Source organism: Hyperolius riggenbachi, chromosome 4 (genome assembly GCF_040937935.1).
Source record: "Hyperolius riggenbachi isolate aHypRig1 chromosome 4, aHypRig1.pri, whole genome shotgun sequence".
NCBI classification, from domain to species: domain Eukaryota; kingdom Metazoa; phylum Chordata; class Amphibia; order Anura; family Hyperoliidae; genus Hyperolius; species Hyperolius riggenbachi.
Window position 1 is genome coordinate 303,122,987 of NC_090649.1, and position 19,818 is coordinate 303,142,804.

The 19,818-nt window shown below is 43.8% G+C and overlaps 1 protein-coding gene and 1 long non-coding RNA gene across 2 annotated transcripts in view; one reads left to right on the forward strand and one right to left on the reverse strand.

Annotated features, from left to right (window-relative positions):
- The window catches only part of LOC137503901 (uncharacterized), a 61,840-nt gene extending 49,307 nt beyond the window's left edge, over nt 1-12,533 (forward strand). Inside the window, exon 4 of the long non-coding RNA XR_011019372.1 lies at nt 12,385-12,533. This is a non-coding gene — a long non-coding RNA (uncharacterized lncRNA). The remainder of the gene's footprint in view (nt 1-12,384) is intronic.
- Nucleotides 1-19,311, reverse strand: part of LOC137503899 (pantetheinase-like) — a 30,803-nt gene extending 11,492 nt beyond the window's left edge. The window contains exons 1-4 of the mRNA XM_068231577.1: nt 19,096-19,311; nt 12,406-12,536; nt 10,368-10,560; nt 7,755-8,046 (exon numbers count right to left, since the gene is read on the reverse strand). Coding sequence (XP_068087678.1) covers nt 7,755-8,046; nt 10,368-10,560; nt 12,406-12,536; nt 19,096-19,299 — 820 coding nt within the window. The 5' untranslated portion in view covers nt 19,300-19,311. The remainder of the gene's footprint in view (nt 1-7,754; nt 8,047-10,367; nt 10,561-12,405; nt 12,537-19,095) is intronic.
- Between the last annotated feature and the right edge of the window lie 507 nt (nt 19,312-19,818).

The window sequence follows — 19,818 nt, forward strand, 5'->3', positions numbered from 1 at the left end:
ACCACAGATCAATCATTTTTGATCAGTCAAGCTCATTATTGCTAGAGATGGCTCGAACCTCCGATTTTCGGTTCGCGAACCTCCGCGAACCGCAGTAGGCTTCAATGGGGATGCGAACTTTGAAAACTAGAAACATTTATGCTGGCCAGAAAAGTAATGGAAAAGATGTTTCACAGGGTCTAACATCTGAGTTTTGCATGGTGGAGTGGGATACACGCCAAAAGTCCCAGGGAAAAATATAGATTTGATGCAAAGCAGTGTTTTAAAGAGACACTGAAGCGAAAAAAAAATATGATATAGTGAATTGGTTGTGTACTATGAATAATTACTATTAGCAGCAAAGAAAATATTCTCATACTTTTATTTTCAGGTATATAGTGTTTTTTCTAACATTGCATCATTCTATATTATGTGCAGATTACACAACACTCAGCATTCAAAATGAGTCTTTCAGAGCAGTCTGTGAAGTAATGACCTCTCCTCTAGCAGAGAAAAAGTAAACAGTTCACTTACAGTTGAGATAATAAAAGTCAGATAACAGCCCTCTCCACAACTAGTCGGAGAGTTAATGGCTTGTTTGCATAGAGATAACAACTGGAGGTTCTTAACTCTTCCTGTACTGGAAACAATTAGACTGATGTATCTGATCTTAATGTTTTATTTCTTAGCTGTACTACACATACAAATCATAATATCATAATTTTTTTTCGCTTCAGTGTCTCTTTAAGGGCAGAAATCACATTGCATGCTAAATTGGAGGCTTAAAGTGCTTTAAAACATCTTGCATGTGTATACATCAATCAGGGAGCGGAATTAGCGTACTGCTTCACACTGACACACCAAACTCAGTGTGTAACGCACCGCACAAAGCTGTTTGTGTAGTGACGGCCGTGCTGGACTGGTGCGCACCATGGCGAGAGTGTAGGCCATGGCGGTTTTCAAGCCCATATGGTCGCCGGGCTGAGGTAGCTCAATGACAGAACAACAGTGACTGTCCAGCTGATCGAATTTGGTCTGTCCACAATGAAGCAACGACCTTATTATCTTGGGTGAAACCCCCACCCCGAGACACTCATATAGCTGGCGGTCATTGCTTCATTGTGATACGGAAGCCTCTTCACCGCGGCAAGGTAACGATCATGAAGGGGAATTGACACATGTACATGCCTTTTGTTTTGTTGTTGCAGCTGCAGTGCAGCCAAAAAAATAAGGCAGGGATGTACACGCACCAGAAAAATTATTATAGTGGCCGCTGCTAGCAGTGGCCTTAAAGAGGAACTGTAACGACAAAACGTCCCCTAGGGGGTACTCCCCTCGGGTGGGGGAAGCCTCCGGATCCTAATGAGGCTTCCCACGCCGTCCTCCATCCGTCAGGGGTCTCGCTGCAGCCCTCCGTGCAGCGGTGACGTAATATTTACCTTCCTGGCTCCTGCGCAGGCGCTCTGACGGCTGTCGGCTCCGAAGTAGGCGGAAATACCCGATCGCCGTCGGGTCTGCTCTACTGCGCAGGTGCAAGTTTCCGGCGCCTGCGCAGTAGAGCGGACCCGACGGAGATCGGGTATTTCCGTCTATTTCCATGCCGAAAGCCGCCACAGCGCCCCCGCTGGAGCCAGCAAAGGTAAATATTGAAGCTACAGTCGGCTCTGTCGCCGGCTGTTCGGAGGGCTGCAGCGAGACCCCCGTGGGACAGAGGACGGCGTGGGAAGCCTCATTAGGATCCGGAGGCTTCCCCCACCCGAGGTAAGTACCCCCCAGGGGAGGTTTTTGTTGTTACAGAGTCTCTTTAAAGAGAACCCGAGGTGGGATTTAATTATATTAGTGGGGCACAGAGGCTGGATGTGCACACTATCACCAGCCTCTGTTGCCCTATGGTGTGCCCCCAGGACCCCCCTGCGATCTGCTGCCCCCTCCGCCGTGCTAGCGACATGCAGCGTGTCGCCAGCACAATGTTTACCTATGCGTGTCTGTCAGCCCCGCTCCCCCGCCTCCTCTGTATCGGCGCTACTCGCCTGCGTCCCTTCCCTCCAATCAGCGGGAGGGAAGGGACGTGGGCGGGTAGTGCCGATACAGAGGAGGCGGGGTAGCGGCGCTAACAGATCTGCAGATATCATAGACTGTGAATGCATTTTGCAGGAATGGATCTTTTGCAGGAACAGATCTTTTGCAGATAATGATCTTTTGAGTGTGTACGGGCATCTTTGTGTGCGGCATCTTGCAAAGATTTTATCTGATGGGGAGTGCAGCTCCACAGAATAGACTGTGTAGAGTATGGCTCTCATACTACATGGAAGGGGGTAAAATTGGTCTGTGATCTTGCCTTTTCCAAATACTTTTATCTCATCTTTTATCTCAGTGTGTATGAAGCATTAGTCTTGGGGCAGGCAGTCACACAGCGTGCAGGCAGAGATGCTGTGCATGGGGACTGACTTAGTCTTCGGGCAGGCAGTAGCCCTCCGGGATCCATGCCTCGTTCATTTTGATAAAGGTGAGGTACTGAACACTTTTTTTTGACTTAGGCGACTTCTCTTCTCAGTGAAAATGCCTCCAGCTGCACTGAAGGCCCTTTCTGACAGGACGCTCGAGGCAGAGCCAGACAGAAGTTGGATGGCAAATTGTGACAGCTCTGTCCACAGGTCAAGCCTGCGCACCCAGTAGTCCAAGGGTTCATCACTGCTCACAGTGTCTACATCCACACTTAAGGCCGGGTAGTCCGGGCGTTGGTGGAGGGTGGATCCGGAAAGGGCTAAGGCGAGGCGTTGGACTAAAGAATGTCCGCCTGTCCGACATCACCATGAGATCGCTAGAGCGTCCTGTCCTTGCCTGTCTGGACGTGGGAGAAGGATTACTGACAGTGGTACCTTTATTCCGTTGTGCTGTGATCACCCTTAAACGCACGGCAAATAGTTGCCAGCTTGTTCAGCAAGTGCTGCATCCTTTCTGCCTTCTGGTGATTTGGAAACATCTCCGCCACTTTGTGCTTATACCGAGGGTCTAGTAGCGTGGCCACCAAGTACAGCTCATTCCCCTTTAGTTTTTTTTAATACGGGGGTCCCTCAACAGGCTGGACAGCATGAAAGACGCCATCTGCACAAAGTTGGATGCAAACGTACTATCGATCTCCTCTTGCTCTTCCTCAGTGATGTCAGCATAGTTCTCCTCCTCTCCCCCAGCCACGAAAAATACCATGGGAAAGTTGAGCAACACAAGCCCCCTGCGACGCCTGCTGCAGTTGTTCTTCCGCCTCCTCCTCCAAAACAACACCTTTCTCATCATCTGACTTCTCTTTCCCACACGACTCTTCCTCCTCCCCCTCTGTGCCGCCGCAGGTGCTGAGGAATCGAGTCACTGATGGTGCCTTCACTGCACCTCACCAGGTTTGTCACCTCCTCAAACGGCCGCATGAGCCTGCAGGCATTTCGCATGAGTGTCCAGTATTTCGGCCAGAACATCCCCATCTCCCCAGAGTGTGTCCTTTGACTGTAGTTGTAGAGATACTGTTTGACGGCTTTCTCCTGTTGTAGCAGGCGGTTGAACATCAGGAGGGTCGAATTCCAGCGAGTCGGGCTATCACAAATCAATCAACTCACCGGAAAGTTGTTTCTCCGCTGAATATCGGCAAAGTGTGCCATGGCCGTGTAAGACCGCCTGAAATGCCCACACACCTTCCTGGACTGCTTTAGGATGTCCTGTAAGCCTGTGTACTTAGACACAAATCTCTGAATTATGAGATTCAGCACATGTGCCATGCAGGGTACATGTGTCAACTTTCCCAAATTCAAAGCCGAAAGAAGATTGCTGCCGTTTTCACACACCACGTTGCCGATCTCCAGTTGATGCGGGGTCAGCCACTGATCCACCTGTTTGTTGAGAGCAGCCAGCAGAGCTGCTCCAGTGTGACTCTCCGCTTTGAGGCAAGACATGTCTAAGATGGTGTGACACCGTCGTACCTGGCATGCAGCATAGGCCCTGGGGAGCTGGGGCTGTGTAGCTGGAGAGGAGATCGCAGCACCAGTAGAGTTGAACTGCCACTCAGCCAAGGAGGAGGATGACAGTGAAGAGGATGTAGCAGGAGGAGGAAAGGTGGCAGCAGGCCTGCCTGCAAGCCGTGGAGGTGTCACAACTAGGTCCGCTGCACAACCACGTACTCCCTGCTTGCCATCGGTCACCAGGTTGACCCAATGGGCTGTGTAAGTAATGTACCTGCCCTGAGCGTGCTTGGCAGACCAGGCATCCGTGGTCAGATGGACCCTTGACCCAACGCTGTGTGCCAGAGATGACACCACTTGCCTTTTAACTTCATGGTACAGTTTGGGTATCGCCTTTTTTGAGAAATAATTGCGCCCTGGTATCTTCCACTGCAGTGTCCCAATGGCCACAAATTTTCAGAAGGCCTCAGAGTCCACCAGCTGGTATGGTAACAGCTGGCGAGCTAACAGTTCCGCCAAGTCAGCTGGCAGACGCCGGGCAAGGGGGTGACTGGAAGACATTGGCTTCTTCTGCTCAAAGATTTCCCTCATGGACACCTGGCTGCTGCTATGGGCAGAGGTGCGGGAACCGCTCAAGGTGAGAGGCGGAGTGGAGGAGGGTGGCTGTGATTGTGAAGGTGCAAGGGAGAAAGCGGATGAAGATAATGCACCTGAAGGAGGAGAAGGAGGGTGGCTTTGCTTTTGTGTGCTGCTTTTTCTCTGGTGCTCTTCCCATTGCAGTTTGTGCCTTTTCTCCATGTGCCTTCGTAAGGCAGTTGTCCCTGCGTGGCTGTTGGTCTTTCGACGGCTCATTTTTTGGCGGCATAGAGAACAGATGGCATTGCTCTGATCCAAGGCAGACACACTAAAACATTTCCAAACTGCTGAGCCCCCCTGGGGTGATGGCATTATGGTGGCATCAGCAGCTGACGTTGAAGGGCATGTTGGCTGGCTGTCCATAGGTGGCGATACATGGCGCCGGACACTGCCACCAGCTGTTTCTGAAGACTAGCTCCCCCTGCTTCTTTCAACAACTCGTCTCCTCCTACTCCTCTCTGACTCCCCCTCTGAACTGTTTCCTTGGTCATCTTGCAAAGAGATAAGACAAAGGGATACCGAGAGCCCAATATAGTGTAGTATGCACTGGACAATGTGGAATGTTAATAAAGTGAGGTAAATATACTCACAAACATGGGTTACCACTAAGGCAACCACTGTGTAGGCAGGTGAGGAGATTAGTCCTGTCCTCACTCAGGATTAAAAAGTCGCTCTCTGTAGTACAGGATAGGTAGGGCTTAGCACCCCTCCACCAGGGGTGGACTTGATATGTAGATAACGGAACAGAGGCGCCAGCAGAAAAAAACCATATGTTAAAAGTTATAAAAATGCTGTGGAGGTAGCGGTGGACTAACCTCCCGAAAGCAGACACGTAACACCTGTCTGACAAGCATCAAAACATTTATTTATAAATACCCCAAAGGTGCGATGCGTTTCGCAGGCAAAGCCCGCTTCCTCAGGCAATAGAAGGGGATCACAAACAGTAGCTCGTGTAGGACGGGTTTAGCGCCTCTGTGGTCATCTTGTCTCTTAGGATCCCACGTGGCATCTGTATCATCATAATCATTCTCCCCAGCTTCAATTTGCCTCAGACACCTCATAATCTGCACCAACAGCAGGTACTTCATCATCATCATCCTCCTCACACGTTATGTCCATAGTGTTGCCTAACTCAGACATATGAGGTGGTGTAACTTGCTTAGCACCTTCATCTGGTTGTAACAATAATGTCTGTGAATCAGTTAATTCCCCACCAAATAACTCCTGCGAAGTGTCAACTGAGTGCGGATGTGGTGCTTGTAGTAGCGCTGGTGGCTGCGGAAGATGAGGTGTTCTGTGTTAAATAAGCACGTACTGACAATCTTGGGAGTTTATGGGACGCGCCTTTTTCTGAGCACTGTACTGTGGTCCAGGGCTGCACGAAATCACGTCAGCACGACCTCGAACAGACCTGCCAGGTGGATTGCCTCTGGGTCTGCCTCTACCTGTTTTATCCATATTGTGTAGGACAGGTTTAGCGCCTCTGTGGTCATCTTGTCTCTTAGGATCCCACGTGGCATCTGTATCATCATAATCATCCTCCCCAGCTTCGATTTGCCTCAGACACCTCATAATCTGCACCAACAGCAGGTACTTCATCATCATCATCATCCTCCTCACACGTTATGTCCATAGTGTTGCCTAACTCAGACATATGAGGTGGTGTAACTTGCTTAGCACCTTCATCTGGTTGTAACAATAATGTCTGTGAATCAGTTAATTCCCCACCAAATAACTCCTGCGAAGTGTCAACTGAGTGCGGATGTGGTGCTTGTAGTAGCGCTGGTGGCTGCGGAAGATGAGGTGTTCTGTGTTAAATAAGCACGTACTGACAATCTTGGGAGTTTATGGGACGCGCCTTTTTCTGAGCACTGTACTGTGGTCCAGGGCTGCACGAAATCACGTCAGCACGACCTCGAACAGACCTGCCAGGTGGACTGCCTCTGGGTCTGCCTCTACCTGTTTTATCCATATTGGGGGGGATGAAGTGAAAGGTATGCACTGACTTGAATAATACAGTCACACAGGTGCAGTGAAAGGTATGCAGTGACTGGTATTACAATACAATGTGCAGCTGTCACACAGGTGCAGTTAACAGGTATGCACAGACTGGTATATTACACAGCGTGCGGTCACACAGGTACTGTAAACAATTATGCAATGACTGGTATTACAAATTTGCAGCTGTCACACACACAGGCACCGTGAACAGGTGCAGTGACTGGTGGTGTATAACACTGCGTGCGCTCACGTAGGTAGGTAGGTGTACTGAACAACAGGTGGGTATGCAGTGATTAGTATTACAAATGTGCACCTGTCACACACACACACAGGTACCGTGAACAGGTGCAGTGACACTGCGTGCGCTCACGTAGGTAGGTAGGTGCACTGAACAACAAGTTGGTATGCAGTGGTTGGTATTACAAATGTGCAGCTGCCTGTCACACACACAGGTAGTCACTGAATGTGCTGGGCCTGGCAGTGGCACAGTAGGATTTACTAAGGCTGCATATGCAACACAAGTGTCTGTGGGACACACACACTCACAAAAAAATCAGCAGCAAGGTTCTCTCCCTTCTCTAATTACTGCAGCCACACGAGTCAGTGAAATGGCTGACGCTGCCTGCGTTTTATAAGGGGGGGGGCTCCAGGAGGGAGTGTAGCCTGATTGGCTACCCTGTGCCTGCTGACTGTGATGTAGAGGGTCAAAGTTGACCCTAATGATGTAGTATAGGGGGAGGGTGGAACGCGCATAAAGTTTGCTGTTCACCGTAAACGCGAACCACCGAAGTTTGCGTGAATAAGTTCACATGCGAACCATTCGGGCCATCTCTAATTATTGCCCGAATTCTCTCTAACTACTTTGATCAGATTAATGGAATCGATCTGTTTTTCGGATCAAACCCATTGATTGGTTAGCAGGAATTTAGCTGTTAATGGGGACGACCAATTGCTTCTGTGGCCATCAGAAAAGATTTTTTAGGCGATTAAATGGTTAGATAGATAATTTCCGGCACATCCGATCTCCCGTTCAATCGTTCTGCCGCTTGATTCCAGATAGAAGTGAATGGAAAAAGATAAGAAAGACAAGCGATAGATAAAAGAATCAAGCAGAGAATCGAGCAGCAAAATCGATTGAGCGGAAAAAACTAACTGTGCTTTGCTAAAAGTTGATTTGTAAGTTTTTCTTACCTGTCATACGCATGCTTGTATTATGTGTATTTGCAGACAGCAGGTTTACACCCATTCCCATGGCCCATGCAGAGTGGAATTCTATAGCAGTCAGATGAGGGAGGAGGTTCATCCATGCAGTGGGGAACAGAACTGTGTCCACATTATGCTGGACTACCAAAGCAACAGCTGGATCATAAAACAGTAAATCAAAGCAAATGAAAATGCCAAATTTTCCAAAAGGTGTGTCAAATGTCACCAACTCTGGTTTACTGGGCACATTGAACTGGACTTCCCCAAGAAACAAATTATACTGTAAGGCAAGAATAAACACAAATATTTAATATAAAATATATTCTAATTAGAATTCTAACTTAAAGGACAACTGAAATGAGAGGGATATGAAGGCTGCCATATTTTTTTTTTCATTTTAAGCAATACCAGTTGCCTGGCTATCCTGCTGAACTTCTGCCTCTAATAATTTTAGCCATAGACCCTAAACAAGCATGCAGCAGATCGGGTGTTTCTGAAATTATTGTCAGATCTGACAAGAATAGCTGCATGCTTGTTTCTCGTGTCATTCAGACACTACTGCAGCTAAATAGATCAGCAGGGCTACCAGGGAACTGGTATTGTTTAACTGGAGAAAAAAAAATGTGGGAGCCACCATATACTTCTCATTTCAGTTGTCTTTTAAAAAAAATCAAAACTCAGAACATCCTCTCTGTTTTAAAAGAATAGCCACAGTATGATAACCATCTAAAAACATTTCTTCATTACAATGCATGGAAGTACTTTAAAAAAACTAAAATAAAAAATAAAAAGGTGAAATCACTTTCCTGGGAGCACTGAAAGGATTAAGCCTTAGTGTTTCCTGTACAAGCAAAAAGCCTGGGCATGCTCATTCACAGCTGCGGATCAGAGCTTATTGGACCCTTTGAATTAGCTAAACAAACACAGAGTACAGTAAGGTACAGTGCATTTATTTCACAACAGTATGTGAAATCAAGACTTTTCACTGTGTGCTGTGTAAGATTGTGGTCTGCTTTTAAAGGCACACTTAAGCCAGAAATAAAAAAATAAATTTTACTTTCCTGGGGCTTCTACCAGCCCCCTCCAGCTGTCCTATGCCCTCTCAGTCGCTCACGGAGCCTCCGGTCCCCTGCCGCCAGCTCGTTTTGTTTTCGCTGACAGGCCCAACACAAATTTTTCTGCATGTTCCCATTCGCAATAGCATCCTGCGTCTGTGCAGGGTGCCATTGAGGACAGGAACATGAAAAAGGATACGCGTGGTCAGGCCTGCACAGGTGCAGAAAGCCCGCCGACTCCCTGTCAGCTGGCGGCAGGGGACCAGAGGCTACGTGAGTGACTGCAAGGGAACGGGACAGCTGCAGGGGGCTGGTAGAAGCCCCAGGCAAGTAAAAATTATTTTTTTATTCCTAGCTTAAAGCGGTATTGTCACCATAAAAATCAAATTTCAACATCAACTGGTCTCAGTGTATTAAGTGAAAAAGATGCTAATCCTGCATTCAAAACTGTTTCTGCTGTTATGGTTTGGAGTTATCACATACTTTAGGAGCACTGGCCCTAGTGCCAAACAGTGCCAAAAAGTTGAATGCTGGGAGTTCTTTTTATCTATAATATATTCCTCCTCTTCCATTTATTTCCCTGCTTAGCTGATCACTGGTGTTTACATGCAAGGCTGAGGTGACTCAGTGATTGGATGGCTCTGGGAGGAGGGCAGCTAATGAATACACAATGAGCAAGAGAAGGGAGGGGGGAAAACAAGATTCAGGGAGGATATGATGTCAGCATTAGCTTGGCAAGATGGCCACTGCCTAGAATAGGATTTTCTGCTTTTCCTTTATAAAATTCACAGGAATCATTACGTGGATAGCACAATACATCTGTTATGTAAGTAGAAGTAGTATTTATCTAGTTATATATGTGTTTTTTATTTCTAGGTTAGCATGGGTGTCGCTTGTTCTTTAAAGAGGAACTCCAGTGAAAATAATGCAATGAAAAAGTGCTTCATTTTTACAATAATCATGTATAAATGCTTTAGTCAGTGTTTGCCCATTGTAAAATCTTTCCTCTCCCTGATTTACATTGTAACATTTATCACATGGTGACATTTTTACTGCTGGCAAGTGATGTAAATGGAAGGAGATGCTGCTTGCTTTTTTGGCAATTGGAGATGTAAACAGCTGTTATTTCCCACAATGCAATAAGGCTCCCACAGTGTGATGTCAGAACCATGGTCCTGACATCACACTGTGGGAGGGGGTTCACCAGAATATCAGCCATACAGAGCCCCCTGATGATCCGTTTGAGAAAAGGAAAATATTTCTCACGGGAAAGGGGATATCAGCTACTGATTGGGAAGTAGCTTCATCAGAAAAGCCTTGGCCTCATACCTACTAGGATGCTTACTCCCCTCTGCTCCCACATCCCAAATACTCTTGTGTGTCTCCGCACTAACATCCTTAAACTAGGATACTCCAGTTCTGGGGCAAAGATAAGAACAGCTTCTCTCTGCTCCTTTGTGAAAGATATTCCATTGCAGACACAGGAAGGAAGCAAGCAAACTCCATAATGTAAAGTACGGTAATAACAATTATAACGATTACATACCTTGTGATAACGTGCTACTAACTTCCCATCAGAGTCATATACAACAGCAGTGTTATAGTTATATTGCCCATCATCTGGGCATCCAACATCTGTTGCATCACACAATTTTTTATCTCCAATGTTTGCAACAACATAAATAGAGTTTTTTCTTGCCATACAGCTCAGCCTTGTCTGTACCGGTGCTCGGCCAAACCTATGCAAATAAATATCCATCTTGTATTAAAGCACATGTAAAATGTTGCCTTTCTCAGAATTGTAATAATTCCCTAGTATATACTAAATTGCTAATACATTCAATGTACTTCCACTTTTCAGTATAAACATTTTTTGTTTTAACATACACTTTCTACTTGAATAAATGCAGATTAGGCATAAATTTGACATCTGGTGCAAAATTGCTTTTCCAGTCAAAAGTGTCAATTCACATTCACAAAATTTTTCTCAAGCATATTGCACTAGTGCAGTGATCTGAAAACTTGGCTCTCCAGAACTACAAGACCCACAATGCATTTGCCTTTATGAATCATGACTGTGACTGTCAGACTCCCCCAATGCATTGTGGGACTTGTAGTTCCTTAACAGCTGGAGAGCCAAGTTTGCAGATCACTGCGCTAGTGAAAAAAGTATTGGAATAAATCCTGCCATCTGCCCAGGGCCAGCTCTTCCATGTAGCAGTGTGTTTCAGGGTGGCAGCAATTAGACCCACTGAGAGCTGGTAAGTGATGCAGTGCTGCATCTATGCTATATCACATCTCTGTTGCCCCTGGGAAGGGAGGGTTGGGGAAATGAAGCAGCACGCTTTATTTTCAAAGGAGGGAGTGCAAGAAAGGGGACATTAGGGGAGGGTAGCCACCTTATGCCGGCTAGCAAGAGCCGGCAAGAGGTGGCTACCCTGCCCAAATGTCCCCCTCCTTGCACTCCCTCCCTTTAAAAATAAAGCGTGCTGCTTCATTTCCCCAACCCCCCATGCTGCAGAGGCACAATATTGCATAGATGCATCACCGCGTCACTCACCTACTTTCAGCTTTACAGCAATGGGAACTCCAGCCACCCGTCCAGCGTCCTGGTTCCATGGCTACAGCAGAGCAGAACCTCAGGTGACCTGTTTGTACCTGCTGCCGGGTCACACGAGGCACTGCTGTAGTCAGAGGGGAAGCAGGATGTATGGCTGGTGATCCCATAACTAACCTGCTGAGAGCAGGTGAGTGATGTGCCACTGCATCTATGCTATTATTGCTTCTCTGGATGGGGGGGGGGTTGGCTTGAAGATAAGAAGTAGCACTTCAGCATATTTCAAATCAGTAGTGTGATCTGATGAATGGGTAATTATTCACCTGGCAGGGAGAGTAGCAGCAGGTTCTGACACCCATGCAGGATTTCAGAACGTCAAGCAGTACAGCTCTAGTAAGGTTATGGGTTTGTCAGAGCATCAAGCAGTACAGCTCTAGTAAGGGTCATGGGTTTGTCTGTCATGTATATCAGTCATCATAAAATCAAATGACTACTGACGCACACTTTTGACCAATGTTTTCCAGCATGCTTGATTGATGCATTTGACCGGTTTTCCCAAAATTGATAGAATCATCGATAGGACGAACATATTGCAGCACCAATTTTTATCTGAATCAATAGAATTAGATGTATGGCCACTTTTTTAGAACAAATGTAGGCTACAGATCAGAGAACAACAACAATAAGAACTATTATTATTACTATTATTTAGGGTATACAGTACATATAAAGTTAATGTCATAACAATAATCATAGATTCATTGAGTTTTGTTTTCAAGTGCTAACAGGTCTGAAGCGCATGTTTGTACTTTTTAGAGAATGTACGAGGACATTGGGTTTTGATGTCTTCAACACAAGTGAAATTTGCTTTCCTGGTGAATTATCATAGATAAACACTTGACAAACTTCATTATGTCTTATACTGCTATTTGTACATTCCATATGCAAAATTGTTGTTAGCAAATTCTATCCTCTGCACAAGTCAAATATTTTCTGTTACCAACAGATACAAATCTAATGGTAATACCTTTTGGGGTCAGTGCATGGAATCCAGTTGACACTGGGATCTGGAATATCTTCAAGATAAGGTAAAATGGCTTTTCTAGTAAACCTCCAGCCATAGATACCATCTTCTGGTGTGACAATCAAATGAGCATCCTGATAAAAAAAGAAAGTGCACAGATTTCAATCTGTAACATACAGTGAAAATAATGTAAACTACTTTTCCAGTTTAAAGTGTAACTTCAGGCAATAACAATTTTTTTTTTTTTTTTACCTTTGTGCAAGGAATGGTCTTGTGTTCCCTACTGGCCAGTTATGAACTAACTACATAAAACCTATAAAAAGTATGTATAGGATTGCTAAGTGAGAGGAAGCCAAGACATAGTCTAGTAAAAATACATAATAATAATAATAATAGGTGCACTCCTTTAAGATTTAAAAAATATTTAAAAGAAAAAAATCAGAGGTGCAGAACAATTATTTAATATAGAGACAAAATGTATTTTCAGTAGAAAAATTAATTAATGCACAACCTTATTGAAAAGACTCCTCTCTTAGTAGCACTATAGAGTCTGTATAAATGTACCCCCCACAAAAACATTTGTGCCCATACACTGAGCCAATTATCGGCCGATCGATCAACCGATCACAAATCGATTGACCAATCGATCGATTTGCGGTCTATTTCGATCGATTTTTAATTAATCTGACATGCTGGAAAATCTAGGAAAATCTGTTGAGATGGCTTATCATTTTGCATTGGACCTAATGGAAATCTGATTGCAAAAAAATGCCTCAGATCGATTTTCAATAGATTTCATACTGAAATCTATTGGAAATCTGTTCCTAGTAAAAAAATTTTCCTAAACACATCAGATAGATCAGAGATCTATCTGCTGCTGATCTAACGAGTGTATGGCCTGCTTAAGTAGCATCAGAGGTAGTAATTATTCCTCTTAGCCTTCTAAAAACAGACCAATCGGCTCAAACTGAGCTGATGTAAAGTTCCAAGATGGTAAGCTGCACAGTCCTGCTCAGATCCCACCCCATTCTCCTTCTATGGCTTTCTAGCCCTCAGAGCAAACAGCATGTGTCAGAAATTTTGTATCTTTATTATTAAAGAGTAACTGTCAGGCTGCAGAAGCTAATTTAAACCTCTATTCTCCTGTGTTAAACAGTTTAGAAGGAAGCCAGAAAGCCATTAGTGAAGATAAAAATCTCAGTTACCTTTGATGTGTGCTTATCTTAAAGGCTGTTATAGACCCATAAGGACGCAAGCCGCATAGTAAACTGCAAAGCATTCTGGGGCCCTCCCCTCGGCTGCTAATGAGACGTTACAGCAGCTTTCTAATCAGTCCAGCGCGAAGCACTGATAAATCTCGGGGCAGAGTACACTGCAGGAGTCAGCTATTGTTCCTAGCCACATGGCTCATTAATATTCACTGCACACTGTGTTATTCTGTACGAGCTCCTCTGTGATCAGGAAGCAGGCAGGACATGACGACACATTTGGCAGAAAAACATGGAGCCTGCCATGAGCTGTCAGGAGCATCTATCTCTGCATATACTATATACAAATTCTGTGAAATCCAAACGTGGACAGTGAAATGCATATGTAATGTAAGTACAGCCAATCTTTAGCTACTGATATATGTGTTTATTTTCTCTTAGACCTTATACCTAACAGCTCCTCTTTAAGTCATTATCAAGTTGTCATCTGTCTTTAGGTATAAAGGGGTGTAATATATATATATATATATATATATATATATATATATATATATATATATATATATATATATATACATACATACACACACATACACAGTATATTCTGGTGTATAAGACTTTTTTAACCCTTGAAAATCTACTGAAAAGTCAGGGGTCGTCTTATACGCCGGGTGTCATTGATGCTGGGCGATATGCCCTATCCTGTTACCACCTCGCAGATCTCGCTGCTGAGGACTGTAGTGAATCGGCGCAGGCACACACGTGCGAGATCTGAGAGGCAGAGAAGGAGGTAAATAGGATACAAGGGTGGGCCAGAAGGGTGAAAGAGGAGTGTTTTATGGGCACAGCGCGATCTATTCTTCCATACCAGGGAGATAAGGAGAGCTGACCAATCCACTTAGGGAGAGGGAGAGCTGACCAATCCAACCAGTCAGTCGCCTATATACTGCTATATACTGGGTACCACATACAGGCATCTGTTCATACATAGCATCAGTTGATGTTTTTTTAATTTTTTATTTGGTGTGCATTGGAAGAGGGGTAGTCATATACAGTGAGTATATCCTAAACTCTATATTTTAATTGGAAAAGTTGGGGGGTCGTCTTATACGCCAGAATATGTATACACACACGCGCGCACACACACACGTGTGTATATATATATATATTTTTTTTCACAGTATATAAAACTCATGTAACTGTTTGCATTATTAACTATATATCATTTGTGGTGTGTATTTATTAGTCCTAGTTGAATCTAGTGTGGATGTGACCTTTAACTCCTTTGAAATCTTTTCTGATTTTAGGGTCTAAAAGCGGTGCAATTTTCTGCATGCTTTTAGACCCTAATACTGGGAAAAAGATCATACTACTAAGTAGATATGCAACAGCCCAGCACTCACTCACCTCCCTGCGATTCAGCGCTGCAGTTTTCCCTCCATCCTCCGGGTGGTGCTGTATCCCTGTAGTGAGATTGCCATCTGTCGTCATGACGACAGACTGTGATCTCACCAGGGGGAAACAGAGCCTCCATGGAGAGGAAGAAGAATGTCAGCTGGCATCGGGATCCTCCAGGAGGTGAGTAAAAATGCTTTTTTTCCACCCCTGAGCTGGACTCGTGATAACCGCCAAGGAGTTTAATAAAAGTCTGACTCCTTGGTGTAAACTGAACTGACCTACTTCATGCTGTTTTTTTTGTCTTGTAAACTAAAGTAACTTTTAACATACAGCAAAGTGTACATGCAGTCTGTGTATTCCAAGTTGGCTCAGATCAAGGTCAGGCTCACATGTCTAGCCTTGTGGTGACCCAGAAACTCACATGAATCTTATGTACCCAAAAAATGTGTGTTTAAACATGGGCTCAGAAAGCTCAGTAAGGGGACACAGACATAGAAACATCCTATATCATAATGGCTCCACTTAAAGCGGAATATAACCCTGCATTTCAACTTTGCTCTAAAACATTATTTACAGTATATTATATGCAACCAGCATTTTTTTTACTAGACCAGCATTGGAAGGGTTACACAGAGCTTTAAAGTTCCTGGAGATTTCTGCAGACGCATCCGAAGCTGACATAGATACATTTTGTTTACATAAATGTATCTAAGTGTTGAATGTGACTCATTTCTCTGACTGAGAAGGAGTTGGAGGAAAGCCAAAGAGTGTGTAACATTTCTCAATAGATACATATAACTAAATAGAATGTAACAATCTGAACTTCTGCATATCTCTCCACGGAACTTTAAACCTCTGTGTTTAACCCTTCCAATGCTGGTCTAGTAAAAAAAATGCTTTTTGCATATAATATGCTGTAAATAATGTTTTAGAGCAAAGTTGAAATGCAGGGTTATATTCTGCTTTAACTGAAGAGATGGTGATGTATGACGTTAAACGTGTTTTTAGACACTTTTATTTGAATGCTGTTATATATAAATCTGTTCAATTATTTTTGTATATTCTTTGTATATAACTACAAGAATAAATTTTTATCTAAAAGGATTCTGGTCTAAGACCAATTATTTCATTGGAGCTATCTGTGATGCTGCAAATACATAGTGTTGGTATGATGGTGGCTAGGGACCATCTGGCTGACCCTAGGAGAATGAACGCCTCATTGAGTTTAGTATTATCCACAGTTGGTTCACCTATTTTATATAGGAAGCTGGCACATGAGCCCTGCAGTAAAAATGCGTAGCCACCAGCTAATCCACTATGGTGACGAGGGAAGGTGCGTGGTCTGGCGTGGTCAAGTGATTGGCACTAATTCGGGACAGCACTCAAAAATCAATTGCTACCCCATTCATATTGTGCTGCAACTTGGATTGTCAGACTGGATACCAGATTCCGTGTTCATACGATTGAAAACTTTTTGTCCATTAACCTTCCTTTTTTTTCCCTGCACCTCCATAGTGTGGAAGTGTCTCACATTTTATAGCTTGTCACTAATGTGATGAGTGTTATTGCCACTATGACATGTGTGCAATTATTACTTTATAAGATGTAACTTTATTTTTCGAGTGGCTGTTTATATCCATGTGTTTTATACTTTTTAATTTTTAACTAGGCGACCTAAGCCTATTTAAAAACGGCTCTAGGTCTGTCACTGCCGCATGTCAGCCCGCATGCGCCCACCGCACGCACACCCACTGCCGCGTGCACACATGCCCGCCCGTCCCTCCTGGCCCTGTCCTCCCCTGTAAGCCACACGTCATTCCTCCAGCTCTCCTCAGTGACTGTGTCCCTGCATATGCACATAACGAAAAAACACACACACAAGGACATGGGACGCAGAGACACAGTGGATTTATTAGGTAGGATCACTTAAAAGGGCGTGCCCCATAATAAAAGGTTCTTTTGTTTGTTTTTAAATTATCTCGCCTATCATGGCCAATTATTGGTTTATATTAGGGGTGTGGGGGAAAGATCTATACATTACAAAATTATCTTTAGAGATGGCATGGGAAGGAAAGGGTAATTATACCAATAAGAAAAGTTTATAAGAAGCAGGAAATGAAGAAGATAAATGTAAAATGAGCTACCAAAAGTAACAGGGAATAAGGGTTTATTTAAAAAACATTCCTGTAACCTGGCCTTGGATTATAGTACAAGAAAACTGGTACCTGCTGTGTGCACTGCCTCATCAAAATGCATGTTAATCCCAACTTTCGAAATGCATAAATATAACTGATTCTTGCAGTGCACACTTAGGCTATCATTCATAAAAGTGTGTTCGGTAAAAAAAAAATCTGGGTGGGAAAATAACACATTCGGTAATTTAGATTTATGTGTGCTAATTCATAAAAATGTTTACAGTGCGATAGAAGTTTGGTATTTTCCTGAACTAAGCTGGCGGTAACACAAGAAGCTGCCTGAGTTTATGCATTTTCTCAGTGCAGAGACGGCATAACAATAAAAGAGGCATCCCCAACTTCCCTTTAGATGTGCGTTTTTTTTTTATACTGCCTCTCTTTGCCCTGAATCTGCACTGTATCTGTCTATTAGTCTTTCTAAACAATCTATTTAATTGCCACAACTTAGAATAAATTCAAGAAATGTTACACATGCAGGCTTTCTGATGTAAAAAACATGAAAACAGGTACCCAAGAGGTTAAAAAACACAGCCTGGGGTATTCTGGAAAGCCTTTTTTGTTCTGCACTCACTGCTGCTGCCTGGGAGATCTGTCTCCATTAACTTTGCTTTTATCCGCATGCTTATCGCCTCTTTCAAGGGAGTGGTATTCTCCGTCCCAATACCGCCTGCTCTACTCTTAATGAATTGTCATTTAGTGACATGTGTTACGATAATCACCGCACAAGGCGGTAATTTACCTCCCTGCTCAGGAATGTCAGCTTTTCATGTGGTAACAGCTTTTGTGAATTGACATTTTGCTAAGTGGTCGGTAAAGTCAGCTGTTTTGAGCATTACCGCATGTGGGAATGCTTTATGAATGATATCCTAAGTCTCATTTTCATCTGATACTGCGGGCAACGCAGGTGGCCACCACGATGCACGGCACTTCCCCTGTGCGATTGCGATTCCATTCATCATAATTAATGGAACTGCATTGCAAATGCTCCGAAATGCATGCAACCAAGTATTGTGATTCTGAGGTGAATCGCAACACGGGAATGGAAACATCAGTTTATGCACTTTTTGATGTCCCTGCAGATCGCATTGCATTTCCTAAAACAGGTAGATGGAAATGAGGTCTAACTAGTTCTCTAACTAGTTAGCCTTGGATTATCTCGTCATGCCCGATTGTGTCTGCAGACCACGTTACCAGCTTCTAAAAAATATCAAAATTCCCATTTTCTCCAATATTTTCTCCTAGGTGTTATTTTTCAATCCTTATCAATAAAATGTATTTTAAGGCCCAAGCAAGAAAATTTTGACAGTACCTTTTCAAATGCATAGTGCTGAAAACATATTTTAAACCAAAGAGAAAAAGTTATATGGATCTAGCCCTTAGAAATGATGTTAAAAAAATGGATCTGGCTCATAGTGTAAACAAGGCCTAAGACCAAGTTTAGAGGGAACACGTACACCACTTTACCCCACTAACTTCCTGCCACTATTGCATTGATGGAGTTCTATTACAGCATTTTAGTGAATCTAACAATCTAAAGCGATCAGTAGTACAGTTGCAACTTTATACAAAATAAATAATTGCATCACTTACTTTATATTATTACTTTATTTTAAATATCATTAAGGTCCATATGCATATTAGTTATCTGCTGTTTAAACTATGTTCCAAAAACAGTTGTAAGATGCAGGAATGGATTTAGATAAAATAGGGCCCTTGGCAAGATAGTTTTTGCCCACCTGTTTTTTTTAGTAAGATTTGGTGGAGGCTAAAATCCACCAGGCCCGTAGACTTCTCCGGGCCCTAGGCAACTGCCTAGGTTGCCTTGTGAATGATCCAGCTCTGGTAAGATGCCCTGTAGAAATGTGCTATAATAACAATAAAATTCAGATTACCTGTTTAGCTGCAGTCTGTACTGCTTTTTCTAAAATATCCATGTTTTTATTCATTAAATCCAAGGCCTCCTGTGGTGAGACAGGTGTGCCAGTATCCTCTGGAAGTATAACAGCATGTTCATACACCGCAGCAAGAAACTTCTCCACAGGTGGGTTCCCTGCAATGCAGAACAGCAGTGAAATTAAAGTACCAGCTCTGATCATAATGTCTGTATGTGCATGAATAGAAGGAGGCTCATAACCTTATGTTCTTAGCATCCTTATCAGCATTCTCTGGCACTTCATACGCCTACATAAACAGATATTGTGCAAAGATATTTATTGCACAATATTACAGGAGCAGCGGGACCACTAAACCTATGAATCTTAGAAAAGCAAAGTTCAATCAACTCAGACAGGCACTAAGTTTGGTGAACTGGGATAATGTACTACAAGGGGAGGACACTGAAGGGAAATGGCAAGCTTTTAAACGTATTCCCAATCAATATTGTAGTATGTATATCCCATATGGAAACAAAAAGTCTAGGAATAAAAAAAGGCCTCGATGGATGAATAGAAAGGTTATGCTGGGCATACACGGTAAGTTTATGCGCCGGTATCGAGCCAGCGGCTCGATGCCGTCGCTTCACCGCTCGTGCGCGCGGATCGATTCCCGCTCGTCCCCGCGGGCATGCCTTATCAGCCGCTCGATTCCCCGCTATTGTCCGCCCATGGGGATCGAGC